Source organism: Rutilus rutilus, assembly GCF_951802725.1.
Source record: "Rutilus rutilus genome assembly, chromosome: 5".
Classification (NCBI taxonomy): domain Eukaryota; kingdom Metazoa; phylum Chordata; class Actinopteri; order Cypriniformes; family Leuciscidae; genus Rutilus; species Rutilus rutilus.
This window is the reverse complement of record NC_140213.1, coordinates 31,045,535-31,062,314: the sequence shown is the minus strand read 5'-3', so window position 1 is coordinate 31,062,314 and position 16,780 is coordinate 31,045,535. Positions and strand designations below refer to the sequence as shown.

The following is a 16,780-nucleotide window of genomic DNA, read 5'->3' as shown; positions in this document are numbered from 1 at the left end:
AACTATAAGTAACTTTGCAACTACATGTCAACAACTGTCATTGGAGTATTAGTGGACTGGCTGCTTAATATCTGCTAACGCTTTATTTTGATGCTCCCCAATAGACATTCTACTGACTATAAGTAACTTGGCAAATACAAGTCAAATTATTCTACTAACTCGAACCCTAACGCCTAACCATAACCTAACAGTCTACTGACAGTATACTACAGTCTACTAATTCTCTAATGAGAGTTAGTTTACATGTAGTTGCATAGTTACTTAAAGTTAGTAGAATGTCTAAAGTGGACTATCAAAATAAAGTGGAACATTAATATTAGCTTAGTTATCACCAAAGCTCTCTCTATTTTATTATAGATCATTAAACTGTTATTCTGCCTCAGAAGTCTGTCCAAAATCAGTTTGTGCACTAACGCTTAGTAATTGCCTGCCTGCCTAAGTTTTCGGACGCAGACACTTTTTCCTTTGGAAAAACATGTACTGATGAATCATGCACAATCAGACCAGGAATATGTTATATAGTACATTTTAATTTCTTGCTGATTTAATGAATATTAAGATGAGCACTTTTTCTAGCTTGACAATCCTTCAGATGTGTTTTCTAAGTATAGGTTGTTCTCAAAATCTTTTGTCATGTGTTTGGAATGACACAGGATAAAACCATATCCATTTGTTGTAAGAGGAGCGATGGATGGTATGGAATGAGGGAGGAGGCTTTTCACTCTCACCTCAAGTTCTCGGCTATTTGCGGGTGAAGATGAGATCGGATTAGTGCTAAAACTGGCACTGGCAGATGCTTCGTCTCTCATCCAGATGATCCTTTTAGTGGAGAGTCATGGTTCATAATGCAACTGCAGACATCAAGGTAATCTGCATGTGAGAGGCTATCAACAGATTTATGTTAAAACATTTTTTTAGACTGAATTATATATGAAGATAAAGAGCGTATGTGTAATAAAGTGTATGTGCAAACAGACTGGAAAGGTTAACAATAAATTAGACTGTATCAGACTAGTCATTAAAACACCCAGAAACGACAATAGATAGATGTGAATTTCCGGTTACGCCAGGTCAGATATTGCGTGTACTGTGCCAGGAACTACACAGTCTGTGAATCTGTGGATTTGGGCATCAATAATTCAATAAAGAAGACAAGCACTCCTTTTACCTCTCTTTTCATCTTGCTGGTGTGCTGTTTTATTTTTTCTTCATATCCTGCTGATAAAACACTCATCTTTTTTTAATGCACGTTGAAAAACTCCCAAAAAAAAGATCTTTAAATATTTACTGCAGTTTTTGTTGATGTCTGGAAAAAGAAACACGGAACGAACATTACTGTTTAGAATCATGCTATTTTTACTATAAGTTAGTATGCTGTGCATATTAATTTTCTGCATGAAATATCCACAAGAACAGCATTTGAGAAGTTGTGCAGCTTGACTTCCCATTTCCATTTCTCACAATGCAATCACCTTTACAGTTCCATTTGACACATGATTAAGAAGTAATATGATTTACTATCACTTTTTTGCTCGAGTGTGTGAGTGTAGTGCTTGGAGTTTACCTCAAACTGGATTTAAAATGCATTTAAACGTTATATTAATGTTAAATGCAATGCATTCTTTATATATTTAAATAATACATATATTTAAATATCATTTAAATTTTAGGCAATATTTAATGTGTAGTATGTACTCCACTGGTATGTGCAGTACTCTAGTATTGCATTCAAGATTTTATGCTTCTTTTTTTAACCACTTGAAAACAATGCTTTGTTTGCATTATAATATAACATTATAGCTTATATGTAGGCTGTTTGGTTGTGTATCTTTATATTTCTAAGTACAGAATGCAAATTCATGTAAATATATTTGCTGGTCCTCCTGCCTCTGATAAAGCCCTTTTAAAAACTCTGATCTGAAGAAGCCATTTCATATGGTCAGTGAGCTCAGAAGAAGATTGAGGAAAAGGCTACTTCCATTAAAAGGGGCATTAGAGAGCATTATAGTGTTAATCCAGGGGCCTTTTAGTAACCTGGTAATCTGGATTACATCATGTGCAGTTCATCCTGTGGTTTGGGCTGGTGACCTTTCAGCCAAAGACCAACTTTATACTGCATTAGCGTCCTCATAGTTACCCCAGCCCCACTTTTCTGTTCCATTTCCATATCTGATCTACTGTGCAGCTGCTAGAGCAAACATGAACAACTGTACTCCTTCCTCTGCTCTGTGTTGCTCATTAATATGTAAGCTTTTGCAAATGTTTAAGTGTCTCAAGGGGCCAGTAAACACACTTATTTTGCTTATTTGGCTCAGTGAAAAATGTGCCTTCCTTTCCATAGTTAAAGGGATAGTTCACTTTGAAATAAAATTTTGGTATGTTTTAGCTTACCTCAAAGGCATCCAAGATGTAGGTGTCTTTTTCCGCAGTAGTTTCAATTTTGATATTTTTAGGTCAAACCGTTCTTGTCTGACAGTCATATCATGCAGATCTATGGTCACTGTCTCAAAGAGCATGCACAAAGTCCAAATTAAAACAATTCCCCATCGTCCAAATTAAACAATTCCCCATCGTAAGTACACATTGATGGCCTAAGACACGAAACGAGCGGTTTGTGTGAGAAAACGAACAGTATTTATATAGTTTTTAACTCTTGTAACACAGCAACGTCCAAGTGATCTGAGGGCGCGGGCGCTTCCTGCTGTGTGACGTGTGCGCAGACTTGCGTGCGCAGGGGAATTGTTTAATTTGGACGATGGGAATTGTTTTAATTTGGACTCTGTGCATGCTCTTTGAGGTGGTGACCATAGACCTGCATTATATGACTGACAGACAAGAACGGATTGACCTAAAAATATCAAAGTTGAAACTACTGCGGAAAAAAGACACCTACATCTTGGATGCCCTTGAGGTAAGCTAAAACATACCAAAATTTTATTTCAAAGTGAACTATCCCTTTAATTTACTGGAAGTTCTTTACAGGGTTGCTGATCAGGTAAAAATAAATAAATAATAATCAACCCTTAAATGCATGAATGTTTCACCAATTATTATTACATATTTGGGTCTTTAGCGACCCAGATCTATATTGAACACAGATGCGTCTCTACATGTCGTGATGATATAAAACTATCCTGATATTAGAGTATCAATTACATGAGAATAGAATAAAGCATATTTTTGTATATTCCTTTTGGAGCTTGGAAGGGTTCAGTATGAGCATATGTTTTATACCATCATCACTGTCCTCATCCGAGCTCATTTCTCAGTACATTTAGCATCTGGCTCATATTAGCGATCTCAAACATATTCTCAAAACTATCATTTTCAACATCTTCAAAATAAATTTTTTGATTGCTGACAGCTTCTTCAAAAGATCCACCATCAAGTGACAGTGTGTAATGAAATGACGAAGATGATTCAATTGCAAGTTCAAAGATATACAGTGGTACGTAAAGTATTCAGACCCCCTTACATTTTTCACTCTTTGTTATATTGCAGCCATTTTCTAAAATCATTTAAGGTCATTTTCTTTCCTCATTATTGTACACACAGCACCCCATATTGACAGAAAAACACAGAATTGTTTACATTTTTGCACATTTATTAAAAAAGAAAAACTGAAATATCACTTGGTCATAAGTATTCAGACCCTTTGCTGTGACACTCATTTAACTCAGGTGCTGTCCATTTCTTCTGATCATTCTTTAGATGGTTCTACACCTTCATTTGAGTCCAGCTGTGTTTGATTATACTGATTGGACTTGATTAGGAAAGCCACACACCTGTCTATATAAGACCTTACAGCTCACAGTGCATGTCAGAGCAAATGAGAATCATGAGGTCAAAGGAACTGCCTGAAGAGCTCAGAGACAGAATTGTGGCAAGGCACAGATCTGGCCAAGGTTACAAAAAAAATTCTGCTGCACTTAAGGTTCCTAAGAGCACAGTGGCCTCCATAATCCTTAAATGGAAGACGTTTGGGACGACCAGAACCCTTCCTAGAGCTGGCCGTCCGGCCAAACTGAGCTATCGGGGGAGAAGAGCCTTGGTGAGAGAGGTAAAGAAGAACCCAAAGATCACTGTGGCTGAGCTCCAGAGATGCAGTCGGGAGATGGGAGAAAGTTGTAGTAAGTCAACCATCACTGCAGCCATCCACCAGTCGGGGCTTTATGGCAGAGTGTTATTTGTACACGACTATACAAATCACAACATGTAAATAGGAAAATGTTGCTGTTATTTTGTCACTTATTGGGAGCAGTCGGGTCAATGTTTTTTTGTTTTTTTTTACAGATTGGGCTTTGGTCGGACTCGGGCTCATTTAGCTTGTCTCCTTTCATCGTGACCATAATATACGTGCAGAGCGCAGGCTACTGTATGAAATATTGTTATATTGATGATATTATATGCAGCGCAATATGCATTCACGCGAGTAACGCGACGCGCGTGCAATGCATTAGGTTACAGTTGACCATGCAGAGCATCAGGGATAAGTTAGAGTGTAAGGAGTTACTAAAAGTTCCCAATACTTCAAGAAAAGCTGCATTTTGAAAGAGTTTTGATTTGATTACCACAACAACAAAAATGAGCCTGAAGTCTTCAACAGTGGATGCTATTCTTTTTCTTCACAACAATCACGAATAAACAGTGAATGAACCTACTCAGTTCAACCCATTTTTTTTCTTCTTTATTATATTTTGATTATTATTTAACGTTAGCCAGTTGGCGAAGAGTTCTTTGAAATGTTGTTCTTCAGTAAAGTTACTTGACAAAAAAAAAAGAGGTAGGCCATAAATCTTTATTTACTGCTGGATCACATTTGGCTATATAATATCCTCTACTGCATGCTTGCTTCTCTGTAATGGACAGTCAGTATTAATATTTGTGGGCATAATTGTCAGTGGTGGTAGTTATGTTTGAGGCCTATAATAAAATTGTACCTAGTAGCGTGTGTGTATGTGTGCGCGTCTAGCAGAGACTCAAAGTGATATTAAGGTTTGTCTCGTGTCAGGTTTGGGCTGAAAAATTGCAGACGTTTTCAGGCTGGGGCTAGATTAGGGCTTGAACACCACAGGCCAGGTCTCGGTTAGGGCTGGATGTTTTGCCCCATGCAGGGCTCTAGGCAGTATGCTAGCTGGAGCCGTTTACCTCCAGTCTTTGTGCTAAGCTAGGCTAGCGGTGGGTGCGTCAGACAGAGTTATGGCACGCACGGAGATGAAAATGGTATGTATGGACTTATCTAACTCTGGGGGATACGGTGAATAAGCCAAAGTCCCAAAAAGTCAGCGTGTTCCTTTAAAGTGAGCAGGTCAGAGATGGTGAGAGTGGTGAAAGATAATGTCCAGGGATGAATTTGCACTTGGCAGCACAGGGACGCTGAGGACAGCCCAGAGTTCCGATGAAGAATGATGGTGATGAACTGTATCCGGAAACTAGGAAGTATGGGGGGGAATATTCGTTTCTCTAAATACCCGGCTATGTGTAAATGTGGACCAAGACGAGAGAGGAGACAGTGAATATATAAACCGTGACACAGTGACACTTATATTTGATAGCATTCAGTATCACTGAGCCATTTCAAGTTTTGCTGATGATACTTCCTATTCTTTTGTTTTCTGCTTGTGGTAGCCTAACTTACTATGAGTGAGGCTACGTCTACAGTAATACGGATACATTTGAAAACGGCGTTTTCGTTTAAAAACGCCCTAAGTCCACACTAGCGTTTTCAGGTGTTTTCCGACATTTCAGTGTGGATGAGAAACTTTTGAAAAACTAAATTCACCTTACTGCGCATGGGTAAAACCTAACAAAAGCTCACTGAGATGATAGACGGAAAGATAAATAATAAAGTTATCACGCAATTCTTCTGACGGGATCATTTTATTCAGCAAAATATCTCACCATTCACTGATGCATCCAGCTCATACTTAGTAACTATATGTTTGGTCTAAAAACCCAACTGCTCAAACAGTCATTCTTTTATTATTATAATTTTTTTTTATTTTAGATTGTTTATAATGAATTGGTTGAGAAATTGGTTGAGAAATACTAAGAAGAATGACGTCCTGGGTCGCTAAAGATTAGGGTTAAAGGGAAAGTCCACCCAAAAGTTACAATTCTGTCATATTTTTTATCACTCACATGTCATTCCAAACCCATGTTGTCATGGTTCAGGGTGCTCCTTCGGCTTCCCTATTGTCTGTGTTGTCCTGTCATCTTCTGCAGCTCGTGATCAGTGCTGATTTTGCAGTGCGGGTGTGTTCAGATTGCCCTGATTGACCGGCTGATTGCCCTCTCCTGTCTCTTGTTTCCTTTTCCCTTATATTCTCTGCTGTGTCTGCCCCTTGTTGTCAATAGACTTTTGTGTGCATCGTCTCTTGTTGGACCTTTGCTGTGTTTTTGTGTCTTACCCTTGTCTGCTGCTCAGTGGCGTGCACAGACCTCCTCCAGGACAGGGGCGGAAGGACCAAAAAGGGCACTTTTTTTTTTAAAACGTTAAAAAATTTATTTAAAGCAGTACCCGTCTGTCTGTTGTGTTTTTATATATTTTAATGATTTCCTCACAATTATTTGGAATATCTCGCTCGATGAAGAGCAGCAGTAGGTCAGAGAGCCTCTCTTCATTACCAATGAAAAGATGTTGATACAATTAGAATGCATAACACATCAAACAAAAATAGGGAAATTATGATAATATTACTAAATATGATTTACTTTACCAAACAAAACAGAGAATCAAGTAGGTAATTATGAGGAATTCATGTTTAGTTATGTTGATGTTATAAATGTTATTTCTATCATTTTAGCTATCATGAAATCAGTAACACTTTACAATAAGGTTTCATTAGTTACATTTGTTAACATGAACTAATAATGAACTGCACTTCTACACCATTTATTAATCTTAGTTAATATTAATTTCAGCATTTACTAAAATATTATTAAAATCAAAAGTTGTATTTGTTAACATTAGTTAATGCACTGACTGTGACATAACATGAACAAACAATTAAAAGTTTTATTATTATTAACAAATAGGCCTAGAGTAGCCTAACAAATGTTTTGCTCATGATTAGTTAATGTTAATATAAATAATAAACAAATGAACCTTATTGTAAAGTGTACTTTGAAATCAAAGATATAAATTCCTTACAATTTAGAGCTGGACATGGACTTAAAATTTCCTTTCACTAGATGTAACGTTATTTCCCCAAGCTAATAACACTTACTATGGCCTTGGACAAAAACGAATGACATTGTCAGACTCAGAATGCGGCTGCAATTAAGTTATACTTTTGTGATTGTTAAGCATAACTCACATGCTGCCGCAACTTTTACAGTAGCATGGTAGGATAAATGTAACTTTTCCGTATTAGCTTAATGTTACCTGCTGCCCGTGCAGTTTGAAGACTCGCGGCGAACTGCTGCGTACAGCTGCAAAGGAAACTCCGCCTACCACTCCACCTCCGCCAAATGCTTCCGCCAAAAAAAAAAAAAATTATTTAATATTTTTTTGTATTATTATTGTTAGTGGCAGGTGTATAAGTGTATTGTTATTTATTATAATATTTATTTTAATAATAATAATTATTTACATTTATCAGAGAGGGGCACAATACATTTTGAGACAAAAGGGGCAGGGGCTTGAGCTTGGGCATGCATCTGAAGTGGTTTCCACAGCAGTGTGTACGGACAGCTCTGGAGCTCTCACACATCCTTTGTTGTCTGTGTGTGTGTCACTACACTATTGTTTTTGAGTTTTTGTCACTACACTCTGCTTTTGAGTCCTCTCTTCACGCTCCCTGAAACATGTGCATTTCTTTCTTCTGTGGAACATGAAAGAAGATATTTTGAAGAATGTTTGGTAACCAAACTCTTTTTTTTGTCAATACAGTCTAGGTCAATGGGAACCAAAAAATATAGCATAAAGAATATTTATGCTTCTCAGAAGTAAGAAATGCTTACAGGTTTGGAATGACATGAGGGTGAGTAAATTATGACCGAAATTTCAATTTTGGGTGAACTATACCTTTAAAGATTACATTTTAAATTCAATATATCCAGGAAAAGTAAAGAACTAGTCTGGCACCAAAACAAACCTTACTGCTTTTACAGGAGAGCATCTGCAAGCTTGTGGACTGATTTGCCCTCTCCATAAGAGCTTCCTGTTGTGGGTGTATTTCAGGTCACCTCTCCATCCACTGCATGGAGAAGAGCCATTAAGCATCAAGCAATCAAGCATTTTTCCTGAGCATGACTGGTTGTGTGTCAGTTTCCTGCAAGATTCCCTCAGTGGCTCTGGGGCATCAAATCTGCTCAAAGCACAAAGTAATATGGAATTTGAGAAGGTATATATGAAAACAACAAAAAGCTGCCAGCACCAGATGTCATGATTAGGTTGGTATGGGATAAGGTACCATGAAATGAAATAGACTTTATTATCTAAAAATCATTATATAGATAGATAGATAATCGCAAAATACATTTAAGCTTTCACTAAGAATAAAAATGTATGAATAAAACTATAGACATAGCTAAAAACAACACTGCAAAAATCACTCGATTAACTTGATTCATCAAGAATCAAGTACTAAAAAAGCTTTGTAAATAAGCATTTAGGTAAATGTTTTGACTAAATAAGGTATCATTTTCATTTGTGAAATATAACAATTTAAAAGAACTGTTCTCTATTTTGATATAATTTAAAATGCAATTTATCCCTGTGATGCAAAGCTGAATTTTCAGCATCATTACTCCAGTCTTCAGTGCAACGTGATCCTTCAGAAATCATTCTAATATGATGATTTGCTGCTCAAGAAACATTTATGACTATTATCAATGTTGAAAGCAGAAACTTAATATTTTATTTTATTAATATTATATCTTTATAGGCTATATATTAAAGATCCATTTTATTTTTTAGGATTCTTTGATAAGAATAGAATAATAACAGAAAGTTCAAAAGAGCATTTATTTGAAATATAAATCTTTTGTAACATTATACATGTCATTACTCTTTACTTACTTTTGGTCAAACTAACTGAAAGTCAATGAAAGTGAAACTATGATGAATGAGTCCAGATAACTGTAACAACCAGAGAGCTTTCATTTTAATTGCACAATAATAAGAATACTAAACTATTGAATTAACCATGGTACATATATATATATACAGTGAGGAAAATAAGTATTTGAACACCCTGCTATTTTGCAAGTTCTCCCACTTGGAAATCATGGAGGGGTCTGAAATTGTCATCGTAGGTGCATGTCCACTGTGAGAGACATAATCCAAAAAAAAAAATCCAGAAATCACAATATATGATTTTTTAACTATTTATTTGTATGATACAGCTGCAAATAAGTATTTGAACACCTGTCTATCAGCTAGAATTCTGACCCTCAAAGACCTGTTAGTCTGCCTTTAAAATGTCCACCTCCACTCCATTTATTATCCTAAATTAGATGCACCTGTTTGAGGTCGTTAGCTGCATAAAGACACCTGTCCACCCCATACAATCAGTAAGAATCCAACTACTAACATGGCCAAGACCAAAGAGCTGTCCAAAGACACTAGAGACAAAATTGTACACCTCCACAAGGCTGGAAAGGGCTACGGGGAAATTGCCAAGCAGCTTGGTGAAAAAAGGTCCACTGTTGGAGCAATCATTAGAAAATGGAAGAAGCTAAACATGACTGTCAATCTCCCTCGGACTGGGGCTCCATGCAAGATCTCACCTCGTGGGGTCTCAATGATCCTAAGAAAGGTGAGAAATCAGCCCAGAACTACACGGGAGGAGCTGGTCAATGACCTGAAAAGAGCTGGGACCACCGTTTCCAAGGTTACTGTTGGTAATACACTAAGACGTCATGGTTTGAAATCATGCATGGCACGGAAGGTTCCCCTGCTTAAACCAGCACATGTCAAGGCCCGTCTTAAGTTTGCCAATGACCATTTGGATGATCCAGAGGAGTCATGGGAGAAAGTCATGTGCTCAGATGAGACCAAAATAGAACTTTTTGGTCATAATTCCACTAAACGTGTTTGGAGGAAGAAGAATGATGAGTACCATCCCAAGAACACCATCCCTACTGTGAAGCATGGGGGTGGTAGCATCATGCTTTGGGGGTGTTTTTTCTGCACATGGGACAGGGCGACTGCACTGTATTAAGGAGAGGATGACCGGGGCCATGTATTGCGAGATTTTGGGGAACAACCTCCTTCCCTCAGTTAGAGCATTGAAGATGGGTCGAGGCTGGGTCTTCCAACATGACAATGACCCGAAGCACACAGCCAGGATAACCAAGGAGTGGCTCTGTAAGAAGCATATCAAGGTTCTGGCGTGGCCTAGCCAGTCTCCAGACCTAAACCCAATAGAGAATCTTTGGAGGGAGCTCAAACTCCGTGTTTCTCAGCGACAGCCCAGAAACCTGACTGATCTAGAGAAGATCTGTGTGGAGGAGTGGGCCAAAATCCCTCCTGCAGTGTGTGCAAACCTGGTGAAAAACTACAGGAAACGTTTGACCTCTGTAATTGCAAACAAAGGCTACTGTACCAAATATTAACATTGATTTTCTCAGGTGTTCAAATACTTATTTGCAGCTGTATCATACAAATAAATAGTTAAAAAATCATACATTGTGATTTCTGGATTTTTTTTTTAGATTATGTCTCTCACAGTGAACATGCACCTACGATGACAATTTCAGACCCCTCCATGATTTCTAAGTGGGAGAACTTGCAAAATAGCAGGGTGTTCAAATACTTATTTTCCTCACTGTATATATATATATATATATATATATATATATATATATATATATATATATATATATATATATATATACACACTGTAAAAAAAGAAAAGTTGACTTAACTTAAAATTATAAGGCAACTTGCTGCACAGATTTTGAGTTGACTCAACTAAAACATCTCTATAGTTGAGTTGACTCAACTATAACATCTCTAGTTGAGTAAACTCTATTAGTTGAGTCAACTCAAAAAATCTGTGCAGCAAGTTGCCTTATAATTTCAAGTTAAGTCAACTTTTCTTTTTTTACAGTGTATTATTTCCTGTTTATATTTTTCCTGTGCATTGGCCCTAAAAAAACAAAAAAACAAAAACAAAAAAAATGATAATTGATTACTAGTATACTGTATTCTAATCATCCGAATCAAGTCTCTTGAGGTGGGCACACTGGTAGGGTGGCACAGCTGGCAGATGTGACTGGGAGGCTGACTCAGCCAGTGGCCTGCAGGGACGTGCTGTTTTTCACCCTATGGGGGAGCAGTTGGAACGGCATATCCTATTCTGCATGCACACAGCAGGTTAATGTGGAGTTTTTTTCCTCTGTGTGGAGGAAACCCTCTGGGTCTCCCAGCAGGTGAAGTCTCAGACACATCATGGCTCTTATTGTACAGCAAAACAATATGCGACTCCCTATCCCATTAGAAACACGTTAAAAAACACTGTAATTATCAATTAAAACAAGACAGATGCAGTCTGTGAGTATGCAGATGTATAATTGTTATTTGGCAGTGGCTTTTTATTTAGAGCATCTCCCAGTGAGATAATTGCGGAGACGTTCCCGCTGGAGCAAACCTGGGGTTAGGCGTCTTTCTCAAAGAGACAATAGTGATAACAGAAGCAAAGCTATAGCTGAAGGTTGCCTCAGACTCGGATCCTGCTCACAACATTTGTGATGGAAGCACAGATTCTTAACCGTTACACAGACACTCTGGGTTTGTATCTGGATAAGTGCAGAGGAAAGGGTAAACTGAGAACAAAAATCAATATTTCCTCCTTATTAATGCATGACTAATCCTTCTTTCAAATATATTTGGCATTCTCAACTCCCCATGGTCTCTCATTCAATCTAGAACAAATATTGCAGAGCAGCTCTCTCCAATTATTTCTCTCTTATGATCTTATTGAACATGGTGATAACTGAGAAATGTGTGATGAAATAAACTATAATATTCACAGAAACAGGGGAAATGAACGGACGGACGGACGGGTAGATAGACAGATAGATAGACAGATTCATGCAAAATCCATTTGTGAAATCCATATCATTTGTCAATGCACAATCAATACATCACAAAGCAATACATCTTATAGCTACATCTGGCTCCCGTTTCATTATTTTCCAACAAGTGGCTGTCTGTTAATGAGAGGCACAATCTGGCATAAGATGTTTTGAAATGAGATGCTATTGAAAGTAGCACATGGTTGAGTGGTTGCCAATGGTGATTAAGTGAAAGTGATCCATATAGAAAACAATGCCTATAGCTATATTTAACTGAAAAATCATACAATGCTAGACATAGTGCTTAATTTGTAAAACAGACTGGTTTTGAGTCATCTCAAATCATATTTCTAGTTTTAGTGAACTTAATATTTTTCCAATTCAGTTTTTCCAATTCAAAGAACCCTAAATTAACATGACAAGTTTAGAAAATTCTTCATCTGGGAATGAAAGACTGGGAATAAAGAATGTGGAAAATAGTCATAAAAACTAAAACTGTTTTGCGCAAGAAATCTTTATTAAACTTGTATCTGAACTTGAAGGACAAAATAAAAATAAGTATGAAATGCTGCTATATGCATTTTTAAGGTTAAAAATAAAACCAATAGCACATACTGTATACGTATGATCATAACGTATGATATGCGTAACTGATTTAAATGAGATATATAATACAGCACATAATGATAACAACTATTTTGATTGCATAATTTGCATTAGTTTGTATTTTAATGTCATCTGTAAAGTGGTACTACTGTATATGATAAATCTTTAATAGCTAAAACAGTGCCTCTTCAATCTTGAGATAAACTGAGGCTAAATGACAAGAAATAGAAAGTAAAAAAAAAATACAATGACAATTAGATTTCTTGATGCTCAAAAGTTACTTGTTTCTCCAGAGCTAGTGCCTGTTGTTGCTTTTAATGCCTCATCAAAAACTCCTAATTGTTTGCAGCATGTAAAATAAGAATTGACATGTTCAATTAAAGTCCAAATGTAAGCCTTTGTGAGCTTTGCTGAACAAAATAAACCATAAGCCACTCAGCATCAACACTTCCAAGTAGCATATAGGGATAAAGTTGTAAGGTGTTCCAAAACCACTTGAGCTAAATCTAACCAAGAAAAGGATCAACTATATTTTGTTGTGCACCTTTTCAGCCATGACATCGCTGTAATGGTTTATGAATATCAGCTCTTATATTGGACTGCATGTTCTTTGTTCAAATGTAGCACTGCACCTGTTCTTCAAACATTTACTGTGGAAAGGCATCATGCAAAGCACAGAACAGAAGCTCATAACATGTTTTGTTATAACATGTTTTGTTTTCCAAACTGCATTTATACCATAGACTGTAAAAAAAAAGAAGAAAAAAAAGGATCTAAAGCCTACCCTGTTACAATGTCAAAAATATTCTTAGTTTTTATATATTAAGCCTATTTTTTTTATATAATAACACATTTTATAACAAAGCTGTTAGTATTTATTAAAAATATTATTTCCAAATAGTGTTCATAAATACTTTTGAGAGACCAAAAAAAAAAAAAAAAAAAGGAATGAAATGGTATCGGCCAACCAATCGCGACAGGTTTGGCTGATCTCCCAGGATGTGAGTGACTGGTTATTTCACCAGCAAGCGTTTACTCGTAGCCTATTTAAACTCGTATCACCGTGGACGGGCGAATAACGGATTGCTGTCTCATGAAAATCTCGGCATCATCACCATCCCTATCATCATCATCATCGACAAAAACATCACACGCGAGCAACTCCGCGCGTTAAGAACGCTCTGGCGTTTGTTTAAATTCCGCCTTCGGAGAATCCGTTTTACATTGCACTCTCTCTCGGAATGCCTTTGTGATGTCATGGAGGTAGACGTTCTCTTTGGAGTTTTAAAATGAACACCTGTTATGTTTAAAATGGCATGCTCGTTGCGCAAAAAGAAAAAGAGAGGCGACGTTTTAAATTCATGCGGACATAGCCTACTGAAGCTTTCTAATCTCTGGCAGCACAACTAAAGCCGTTTAGGGATCCATTTAGTGATAAGCCCGACTGTTGCTGTCTGCACCAAGAGGGAACATGGATGGTGAGGAATTTGCAATGACGAGAGCGATGATGATGATGAGTGCACTCGTATGGCTGCTCTGCTCCCGTGGAAACTAGAAAACACTATCATCCAGCGTGTTATTAATATTTTCTTTTGGATTTTTTCAGTGAGAAACGTAGCCATATCCCCGCGCAAACATGGGCAAAGATGAATGCAAGACCATGTTGGACGCTCTGAACAAAGTAACAGCTTGCTACAGGCATCTCGTTATCGCTTTGGGGAGCACATCCGACTCCCAAAACCTGCGTGAGGAACTTAAAAAGACCCGAAAGAAAGCCCAGGAGCTGGCAGTGGCCAACAGGACTAAACTGACGGCTCTTCTGAAGGACAAAAGCATCAGTAAAGATGATCGTGCAGAATACGAGCGCCTCTGGGTGCTCTTCACCAGCAGCATGGATCTCCTGGAGGTGGACATGAAGCGATCCTTAGAGATCGGGCAGGATTTCCCTCTCAAAGTGCCAACGAGACACCTCATCCAAACGGGAATGACCGGCAGCACCACCACCGTGGCTGCGCGAGCCATGAGCGTCCAAAACATGAAATACGAAGCCGATGCGAACATCGACACGGTGGACCTCAAAGAGCTGGAGACCGAGATCGCTCAGGTGGACCAGATGATGGAGGAGATGGAGATGAAGGTCCAGGTGGCGCCGTGGGCAGTCGAGGCGAAACAGGAGGCGGGAGCCGAGTTGAAATCCACCGTCAGTGTTGGGAATTCATCAGTTGGTGTCATCTCGATCTGCGAGGAGGAACCCAAAGAAACGGTCGAAGGAGAATCTGGGACGATGAGAGTATTCGCGGGGATCATTTTCACTGCTGTTTTACTCATAGCTGGAATTCTGGGGTACCTGGTGATTAATTTATAATGTAGCCTATAGTTTGGCATGTATATCTGGATGACAGACAGTGGCTCGAGGGCTTTAGATTTTCTTATGGAGGAAGCAACACGTTGCTACAGTAGGCCTGTCAATTTGCGGAGGCAGTTTATGTTGCTCTTGATGTGGAGATAAACAGTTCACCTGGCCCTGGGTATTAGTAAAATGCATCAGTGTTTAAAGGGAATAGCCAAAAGGAATAAAAACTCTTCCAGTGGTCCGTCATGACTGCTTCCTCAACCCCTGAAGGTAAAACAACTGAACAGTGTACAATCAGAAGTGCGATTGTCTCAGAAAAGGTTTTACTTAAGGGACTTTTTTAAGCTAAAATTTGGGATATCAGTAACTGGCTGTTTCATTGCTCTGCAAAGACCTACAACCTAAAGAATACAACTTTTGTGACCCTCTGACAGAGCATCAGCGGGTTGTGCATATTTAACAGGTATTTGTTTCACAGTTTATATAGGTAGGTGACATATTTAAGGTTGCTCATTGTGTTTCTGACCTCCCCAGGATACTTGTTAAGGGATAGTTCACCCAAAAATGAAAATTCTGTCATCATTTACTCACCCTCAAATTGTTCCAAACCTGTATGAATTTCTTTCTTCTGCTGAACACAAAGGAAGATATTTCGAAGAATGTCGGAAACCAAACAGTTGTGGGCCACCATTGACTTTCATAGTATTTTTTTTCCTTCATACTATGGAAGTCAATGGTGTCCCATTAACTGAACAGAACAAAGAAATTCATACAGGTTTGGAACAACTTGAGAGTGAGTAAATGATGACAAAATGTTCAATTTTGGGTGAACTATCCCTTTAGTCCCTTTGCAAGCTATTGCTCAATGTCTCTGAAAATGGCCCATCACTGACTGCTTGTACTCTTGAAAAACGGGCCTTAGGCGTGTTCTGAAAAACACTCTAGTATGATAGTTGATTTGTATATATGAACTGTACTCATGTTAAATTAGTGTACATAAAATATATTTATTATAATAAATGAAGTAAATTATGCTTGTCTTGGTAAGCTTGTGCTTTCTTCATGAAGCAATTTATGTTGAAAACTTTGCATAATGAGTTAAGTAATCATGTCTTATTCCACACTGCCTTCTGGTTCCTTAAATAGTATCTTTAAAAATTCACTTGGTTTTCTTTATCCTTATTTAAGCATATAGACTGATCTCTCTGGTGTCTCTCAAGCACATTTTAGTGTTGATTTTTCTTATGCAATCAGATTCTTGAGTGAAGTTAATTTGGTCATTGTTATTTTTAAATTCTGATCCCCTTAGTTTATTTTCAGACTTCAGGAGTATTAAGTAGGGTTGGCAGATACTTCTTGCTAAACTAATTAAAAATGTATTTATAGAGGATTTTAAAATCCTATTTACTGTTCCCCTACTGTTTGTTCTAGCCCTGGCACATACTAGACTCTGTATTTTTTTACTTTTAATGTGATCAGCTGTTAGTCCTCTTTAAATCGAAGGAAGATTTGTACTGAGCTGTACTGAATACTTCCTTTACTGCCTAATGGTAAAATTTTGTCTGGAATGGTAAGAGGATATACTTCCTTTTTAATCTATTCCTCATATAAATTGTGTGTTGTGCATGAAAAAATAAGGGTTTAATAGTCTTTATCGAAAGAATTTTCCATAATGATGAAACTCACAGCCTGTTCATATCATCATCATTATCATCATCTTCTCCTACAGCATAACCAGCTTTTACCCAAGTTTGATCGATTAATTAGTCTCCCGCTGTGCCATGTGACTCAGGA

The 16,780-nt window shown here is 37.7% G+C and overlaps 1 protein-coding gene across 1 annotated transcript; it reads left to right on the top strand.

Annotated features, from left to right (window-relative positions):
* Positions 1-13,292: 13,292 nt before the first annotated feature.
* LOC311290700 (regulator of G-protein signaling 9-binding protein) lies at positions 13,293-16,009 on the top strand. The gene has a single exon (XM_084409361.1). It carries the CDS (start codon positions 14,270-14,272, stop codon positions 14,996-14,998), a length of 729 nt encoding a protein of 242 aa, XP_084265487.1. The 5' UTR covers positions 13,293-14,269; the 3' UTR covers positions 14,999-16,009.
* The last annotated feature ends 771 nt before the right edge of the window (positions 16,010-16,780 follow it).